The 9,410-nt window shown below is 38.0% G+C and overlaps 1 protein-coding gene across 1 annotated transcript in view; it reads right to left on the bottom strand.

The window, feature by feature from the left end:
* The window catches only part of LOC137638842 (D-gamma-glutamyl-meso-diaminopimelic acid endopeptidase CwlS-like), a 93,615-nt gene extending 85,368 nt beyond the window's left edge, over positions 1-8,247 (bottom strand). The window contains exon 1 of the mRNA XM_068371255.1: positions 8,119-8,247. Within this exon, the coding sequence (XP_068227356.1) occupies positions 8,119-8,247 (129 nt within the window). The remainder of the gene's footprint in view (positions 1-8,118) is intronic.
* Between the last annotated feature and the right edge of the window lie 1,163 nt (positions 8,248-9,410).

The raw sequence follows: 9,410 nt of genomic DNA, 5'->3' as shown, positions 1-9,410 counted from the left end.
CAGCTGTTTCTAGTTCACTGCAAAACAAAGGCTTCAGACATGTCCTTCCACTGGCGTCTGTATATGGTTGTTTATGATCTTTCTATGCCTGTTTATACAGGCAAATTTTCTTAAGTTTGTCAATCCATCGTCTTCTCTTCCTTCCCCGGCTGCTTTTGCAATCTCAAGGAACCCATTCTGTTAATTCTATATTTTCATCTACTATCTGCCATTCTCATTATTTGCCATTCCCATATCCATTTCTTTCTCCTTACATGTTAGAATATCCTCTACTTTAGTTTGCTCTAGTATCCATGTTGCTCTTTTTCTGTCTCGTTTTATTATTTCTATAGCTCTTTCAGTTGTAACTAGCTTATGTACTTAAACTTTAGTAAAGCTTCAAGTGTCTGATGAATACGTTAATACTGGTAGGACTATCTGATTAAATGGTTTTCCTTTTAGAGAAAATGGCATTTTACAGTTCATAATCTCCTTTAGTCTGCAAAAGGTTCATCCATAACATTTATTTGTTGTCTTACTGCATTCTCATTGAACATTACCATAGTTTTATTCATATTAATTTTCAGTACTACATATCTGCATTTCCACAACACCCACCCCCAACAAACACACACACATTATATATATATATATAATATATATATAAAATATATATATATATATATATATATATATATATGTGTGTGTGTGTGTGTGTGTGTGTGTGTGTGTGTGTGTGTGTGTGTGTGTGTGGCAGTAACTTGCGTTGTTCTTCTCTAGAGCCAGGCCATACTGCCTTTATTCACCATGGTCGCTATCATTGGTATTTTTTAAAGATCACCATTATCTCCGTATCATTTTGATGCCAGAAATTATCATCATAGAGCAATGTCCATTATGATCTCAGCCAAGTTATAACATTAACTCTGAATATATTGATTACAATTATTCTATAAATGTAGAGACAAATGTAAACATCTCTCATTAAATAAATGTTATTTTTAGCGTTAGTTTTAAACTCGACAACAGACAGCAGTTACCGCCAAGTTCATTCACCTCTATTTACTGGTTCAAGGATAAATCTCCTCAATATAAAACTTCCATAGAATCTTCTGCTTGTTTCTCCTAATTGCACTCCCTTTCAGCCTTCATGGCGTTCTTTAATATACCCAAAGTTCTTCATAACTCACAGTGCCATTTTTTTCACTAATGCTAACTACTTTATTAATACTTTGCATACTAAGCTATCTCCCTCAAACTCTACTTACATTACATATATCAAATGGCCAATAAACATCTTAATTATCAAAAAAAAAAATCCTTTGCACCCATATTCCACTCATATTCACCCTTCGGGCGTCTATATATATGTGTATATATATGTTTATATGTATATATATATATACATATATTTATACATATATATATATATATGTATATATACATATATATGTATATGTATATATATACATATATATATGTATATATATACATAAAAACATATATATATATACATATATGTATATATATATATATATATATATGTATATATATATATATATATATATATATATATATATATATATAAGCCACATGTGTGTACACAGTATGCTACATATTTATGAATACATACCCCTCAAAATTCACAATCAAACGAGGGATGATTAACAAAAGGAAGGCAAAAGCACGAGCTAGGTCTCAAAAAACGACTGAAACCCGTAACTGAAGCAAATCAATCACAGATCGATTTGTGCTTATTCAGCCGTTGGAAGGGGGGGGGGGGGTGGGGGGGGGGATGGGATATTACAATCCACTAAGCAGCCATCTCATGTGAGAGCACCACTTGCAACGTTGTTCTCGTGACCGTACAGATGGTACTGAGGGTTTTATGAATAGTTCTTCCAGTCTCAGCTGCATTGTTTTCAGAGTTTTACTTTTCCCAAATCCTCTTTGGTCTCTTCCAAGTGAGCAGTCTATATCCTTTAACCTTTTCTTGCTTCAGTTCTGCCCTCATTTAAGAACAGATTTCTTTTGAGAGAGAGAGAGAGAGAGAGAGAGAGAGAGAGAGAGAGAGAGAGAGAGAGAGAGAGAGAGAGGAGCGGAGAGTGAAGTGCTAGTATTAGATTAATCTGTAACCATGTAACCACTATGAATATTTGTGTAGATATTCTAAAAATATTACTTTTCTATGATCTATCATATCTACAAGATATCTTAATACATGGATTTATAACAAATCTAACCTACTCTCTATGGAATGTAAAATCAGACTGTCAAAATAATTGAATAAAATCTCCCTAAATAACGGATAAGGGAGACTGAGAATCTCCGAGAAAAATCGAAAAATAAACAATAACCCCAACTTTATTCTTCCATGGACCTTTCTTCATTCAGACATTCGGAAGCCACTCTGTCCTTCTTAGGGAATAAGACAGTAATAAAGATATAGTCCCCGTAAATGCAAAGAAAGTCCTTCGTACGCTTTTATTGTGACAGACAGACTACATAAATGCTCAGACATGTGCAAGGGCGTCTTGGCTCCTTTTTATTGATATTGGACAATTGGTTGGCAGGGACACGAAAAGATGTTCCTTTTAACTCCGAAGTGATAAATATGTTTTGTCCACTAAATTTTGCATCTATCTGTAAATATATCTTTGGGAATTTCCCATTTATATGTTTCAACCCAATTTATCACTTCGGAGTTAAAAGGAACATCTTTTCGTGTCCCTGCCAACCAATTGTCCAATATCAATAAAAAGGAGCCAAGACGCCCTTGCACATGTCTGAGCAGCATAAGACTCTATGTCCTTAAATTTAACATCCTCCAGCAATCTATATAAACCTCTATATGGTTAACATTGAATACTAGGATGAAATAGTTAACATTGAATACTAGGATGAAATAGTTAACATTGAATACTAGGATGAAATAGTTAACATTGAATAATAGGATGAAATAAAGCTGTCCAATTGCATACATAATTCAACTAAATGCACCCTTTACTAAATCTTCTTCAATAAGATTAGTCTGTGAAGACATCTTTTTACCAATTTAGAATTCTAATCAACATTTAGCCTACTAACAACAAACCTACGCACAGATGACACAGATTACTGCGTAGAGAGTACGGGCGTGGCAATACAGAATAAGTACGGAATTTTGTCTATTTTACCATGAACAGAATACGCAGGCAGTACGGAAACTCAGGATATAGTAAGGATGTAACAACAATACGGATACATTGAAAATACGAAAAAAATTGTACTTTTGTTTATGAAGTTTATGACACCAAAAATTACTGCTAGGAGCATGATCAAAACTTGTGTAATCTTAATGCTCCGTAGATGTCCAGTATATCACAACTCGCAGACCTCATAATTATGAGTTATGTGAAATAATATAAGATAGAATAAAATTTGATTGCAATGGTAATAAATATTTACTGTTTTTTTCACGAGCATATTGGACAGAGAGACGGGGAGGCTAAGTTTAAAAAAAAAAACATAACTGAAATTTTTACTTATAAATGCTCTTACTTTTATTTCTTTCATTTGCACATATTTTGTTGGTATTGTCCAGTGTATGTTATATTTTCATCAAGGTATCGAGTAACGACTAATATGTTGGCACCGTAATGTACAGAAAGTCAAGGGGTATTCTAAACTATGGCCTCCAAAATTCATGCTAAAATAACCCAATATATTTTACTTTTCCTCTTTAACAACACATTACAATGAATATACGCTTTCATTTTATTTTATCTGGGCCATGGTATTCTTTTGCATTTAACAGAGAACAATTCCTGAACTTGAACTTATTAAAACTGAAATCTGATTCTGACTAGGTAACAGGCGTCTGCCTTCTTATAATGACCACGAGCAACTAAAATTACTTATCTCTGCGTAATTAAAAAGATACTAATATCAATAACAAGGTTGAGCGTTATATTATAACTAATACTTTACATATCAATACAGAGGATCCAACTGAAAAGAAAACTGTGATATATAAAAGATAGAAGAAAAACAATGAAATTCAATAGCCATCCAATAATAACAATTATATTTTAACCTAAATGTTTTATTAATGTAATGAAAAGGCTTAATGAGAGAAGAACTCGCACAGCAATCATGTGCAAAGAGACCAAATAATTCTTTATATAAAAAATGACAAAATAGTTGCTTTACGATATTTTACACGCACGTTCAAAACAATGGAAATTAGTTTCATATTTGAGAGAGAGAGAGAGAGAGAGAGAGAGAGAGAGAGAGAGAGAGAGAGAGAGAGAGAGAGAGAGAGAGAGAGAGAATTCTTAAAAAGTTCAAGAAAAACATATCTATACAAGTTACACTACAACACTCTCAGCGTAAGGTAACATAAAACCTGACATGGAACACTCACTGGTCACTGGTCAAACTAAATCATGAATGTGCAGTAAAGTGGAATAGGAGTGTGAAAACACTTCCCCAAAAGCTTCGAAAATATTTGGAAAGTTGCAAAACTTTGAAAAACTTTTTAAAAAAAGGTTACAAAGCGTTTGGAAGGTAGGAGGAAGTCACTAAAAAAGAGAACACTTTGTTAAAATACTTAGGCATATTGGAAAAAAGCTCTCAGGAACATTTCATTTCCAGTGTGCTATAAGCAGGATGCTATAAACCCAGGGGCTCCAACAGGTAAATATAGCCCAGTGAAGAAATAAAATAAGGAAATAAAGTACAAGAGAAGTAATTCATAAAGAATATAAAATATTTTACGCTCAGTAACAACGTTAACATTAATCTATTCATATATAAACTTTGCCAGCCTGTTCAACATAAAAAACATTCGCTGCAAGTTTGAAGCACTGAAATTCCACTTATTCAACTGCCTGATTAGGAAAATCATTCCACAATTTGGCCACAGCTGGAATAAAACTTCTAGGATATTGTGTAGTTGCGAGTCTTACCATAGAGAAGGCAAGACTAGGTATGCACTTAATTATAATAGTCTTGCCTTCTCCATGGTAAGCTCAGATAAATGCCTCATTTGAGAAACCGACATTTGTGAGCATAATAGAATATCATACTGCTGAAGACAACTCTAAGGTCTCTTATATTGCCATGCAATCAAGTAATGTTGCAATACCTTAGACGGCACTGGTCAACTCTAGGATGCACAGGGCCTGGATCATTTGGCTCAATATTTCCAAAGAGAAATAAAATCAAAGGCAACAGAAAATGTCTCACTATACTTGAAAACAAGTTTAAAGTGACTCATACAACTCTTAGACTAAAGAAAAAATGTTGGATAAAATTTGTCAAAATGGCAGAGCTGACACACCACGGAAGGCCATGTACCCACGATTGCCATTTCAATTGAAGAGAGAACAGTAATGATGCTTTTGCAAATGAATACCAGAGATGAAGATAAAGAAACAGATAGGGAAAGGCAACCTCTTGATAAACCACCAGTCATCCATGGCCCTTCTATTAAGCCTCCCCAGCACATTAAATATAAAAAAAAAAAAAAAAAAAAAAAAAAAAAAAAAAAAAAAAACAGGACGAGAAAACGGATAGAATAGAGTGCCTCAGTGTAACATTGAGCAAGACAACTCAAACATATGACAGAGGAAAGACGAGGGTACAGAGCCTATGACACGACCCAGAGAACAATGGTTTGAATTTGGAGTGTCTTCTTTCTAGAAGAGCTGCTTACTATAGCTAAAGTCTCCCCTCTACCCACTGAATATTTATAGTACTATAATTAACACCTTGAGTGAAGAAAAGAAAAATTGTTTGGTCAGCTTAGTGTTAATAGGTGTCTGAGGAACGAGTAGAATGTGTAAAGAATAGACCAGATTATTCAGTCTATGTGTCGGCAAAGGAAAAATTAACCATAACTAGAGAGGGATACAATGTAGGTACTATCTGGTCAGTCAGAGGACCCAATAACTCTGGCAGCAGTATCTCAACGGTGGGCACCATTAGGGAGTTAAAGTCCAAGTAAAATAAAATATGGAGCTGAAACTAGTATTCTGTGATTGTGTACCAGAAACATTTCGGTCAAAGAAAAGATCCCCTGCTAATTTCCCTACTCTTCACAGATTAGCAGTGCAAATTCTCACAATATTTGACTCCATTTACTGCTGCGAGTTTGCTTTCTCAACTATGAACTTCGTGAAGAACAAATTCCGCTCCTGTATGACCACTGAACACCTCCACCACTGGCTTCGAATCGCTATTACTCCATCAGTACCAAGATTTCGGAAACCGATAAGAAGCAAGTATAATTTCTCTCACTAGTCTCGCAATGGTGTAGAATTTTTCATTTGAAAATTTTTAATTTCATTTTCTGAGAGCTAAGTTCATATCCTGTTATGATTTCATACCTTGTTCTCAGATGGATAGTTTTATTTTGATAATTTCATGCAATAAAAAGGTCTGGACCTAAGCATACATTGGAACTTGTCTAACTGACCTTTTCCAGCATTCCCCTTAGCATTACAAATATTCTTGCACTCACCAGATATAAGAAACCTCCATTTTCAATGCATATTTCAAAACATCTTTTCAGTTGTTTCAAGGCCTTCTCTTTCTACTTCTGAGCCATTATTTCAGCTAATCTATTGTCGCCGTATCACACGTTTCATACATGCTCATACACTGTAACAGTTGTGCTTTTATATCTTATCACTCACTCCTCCCTGCATTGTTAATAAACCAACATGTGTAAGCCTGATAGCTCGTTTAATTTTATTTGAATTTTTGTGACGTTCTTGCTCTGATGTCCTGATATTTAGGGTAGATGTCTGTTTAATAAAGTTTAGTTCCATTCACCTCACCTCTCAGTTACAACCTAACGGCTCAATCACACATTAGTGACCACTGGAGGTAGTACCAGGCCTCTCCCACCTAACCCCCCTCACTGCTGTGTCTTTCTGTTACAATGCTGCCCACCGAACTTAACTCTTCAACACACAAGTGCTTCCCGTTCTCTTCTAACAAGACCACACTTCAGGACACGATGTAGTCTATCCAATCCTGTGACATCCACCTGGTAGCAGCCAACGAATCTGCAATACCCCCCCCCCCCCCCAACATGGTTACTAGAACCTCATATCGTTTGGAAGCGCCAAATAGCATTGGAAGTTTCTCATTGCTAACGTCACATTAAAAATCCTCAGTGCCCATTTACTCTCACATTTCCACCTCCTTGTTGATGTCGCTCACCGACAGTTAATCAACCCAGGCTCTTACTCGTCGACACCTCTTCAACCCGCCCCCTCTAATCTCGTTCTCCTCATCAGAGGGTACACCCACCTCCTCACGTCGTACACCTAAGTCTTCTGTTCAGAACTCTGCCAAGCTTTCCCTGTTCCCGCCAAACATGGTATTTATCACCATATCAAAACAACGGGGCCCCCATTGTTTGCCAGATTTAGGAATCTAGCACCAAATCGTTTGGCAGCTGCTAAACAAATGTTCGCTGAAGTGGAAGAAATGGGTCCTGTGGAAAGATGGCTCCCTGCATCCGTGTGGGGATTACAGGTGCCTGAACATGCAAACAGAATTTGATCAGTACCCCCGGGCCAAACATCGCCGATATGACCTCTTACTTGCACAAAGTGAAGGTTTTCTCCACGCTTGATTTCCAGGAGGGGTATTATCAGGTGCCCATGAATCCAGAACACATCAAGACCGCCATCTCCACCACCTTCCGTACATACACCTTCAATTACTCCTGTTTTGGCCTTCGTAATGCTAGGACCTCTTTTCAATGCCTCATGGAGAGTATCTTAGGGGACCTGCCCTTCTGTGTATGTTACGTGTATGACATTTGTGTTCTCTTCCTCCATAGAGGAACACCTCCGTCACCTACACATTGTACTCGATCACCTACAACAGAATGGTACGACAAGTGTACCTTTGTCGCCAACAAAGTATCGTTCTTAGGGCACAGAATCACTCCTGGAGAGCAGTCCCTCCCTGAGAGTAGCAGCTGTTCAGAACTTCCCCACGCCATTAAACCGTCAAAGCACTGTACAAATTCTTGGGAATAATCAACTATAATCACTGTTTCCTGCCATCTATCACCGCCACTCATAAGCCCCCTACACCTCCCTGAAGGGCACGTCAAAATGGCTGAAGTGGAATCACCTTCAAGAAGCGGCCTTCTGCAATGCACAGAATGTTCCATGAACCGCTGCTACTCTCACTTTTCCCGTCCCACATGCCCCTCTTCTCCTCTCCATCAATGACAGCAACATCGCTATTGTTACAGCTCATACCGCCCATTGGCCTTCTTCAGTAGAAATCTAGCCAAGGCGGAATGCAGCTACTCTACCTTCAACTACAAATTGCTGGCAGTGCATTTGGCTGTCCATCACTTTCGCCACTTCTTAGAAGGTACGCCCATTGTTATTCACACAGACCACATTCTTCTTGTGCACGCCTTCACTCAACAGTCCGATGCCTAGTCCGCCTGTACACGCCAACATCTCTCTGTTGTGGCTGAAGACAAATGCCCCTTCAACACGTCCCTGGGAAAATGAATCCTGTTGATGACACCCTGTCAAGAAACACATTGGCCGCCATTCACATGGGATTAGATTACAGCGCTTTGGCAAAAGCCCAACGAAAATATCCAGAGTGCCAAGCATGTAGGACATCCTACACATCCCTCCATTGGGAAAACTTTACTATTTATGACTCCAACACCACCCTCCTCTGTGCTGTCAGCACTGGTCGATCACAACCATGGATACCAGCTCCCATGTGCCAACAGGAGTTTGATTTATTTCATTCATGTCCTTTCACATCCATCATGCCGATCTACTGTACAGCTTCTGAAGATGAAGTTCATTTTCAGTAGTGGGCACCTTTCCTCAACCTCGGTGTCATTTTGCCCACATTCACATTAATGTAGTATGTCCCCTACCCACATCACAAGGACATTGTTACCTGTTTACCATCATTGACTGCTCCACTTGTTGGCCTAAAGCCATTCCCATGGAAACTGCAACATCCGCCTCGTGTACATCTGCCATACTCTCAGGGTGGATAGCGAGATTCGGTATCCCTGAGCATATTACTTCTGACAGGGGTACCACTTTCTCCTCTCAATTGTGGATACCATTAGCAAATCTCCAGGGCATCATCCTACGTCAGACAACCGCATACAATCCTGTTGCCAACGGAATGGTTCCACATTTTTATCACATCCTCAAAGCAGTTTTGATGTTCTGCTGCAATGACTCCTACTGGTTTACTCAGCTCCAGGTGTATGACGACCCGTTGGTCCTTCCTGCTTTTTCCCTCTATAACCTTTTCCAATAATCTCCAGCACCTTCATCACATTATGGGAAAATTTACTCCTTGCCGCCAGCCTTAAAAGCCCTCAGCAAAGCAACACATACTAGTAGATCTGTACTCAACAATGCACGTTTTCT

Source organism: Palaemon carinicauda, chromosome 1 (assembly GCF_036898095.1).
Source record: "Palaemon carinicauda isolate YSFRI2023 chromosome 1, ASM3689809v2, whole genome shotgun sequence".
In the NCBI taxonomy this organism is placed as follows: Eukaryota; Metazoa; Arthropoda; class Malacostraca; order Decapoda; family Palaemonidae; genus Palaemon; species Palaemon carinicauda.
This window is presented reverse-complemented; position numbering and strand designations above follow the sequence as displayed.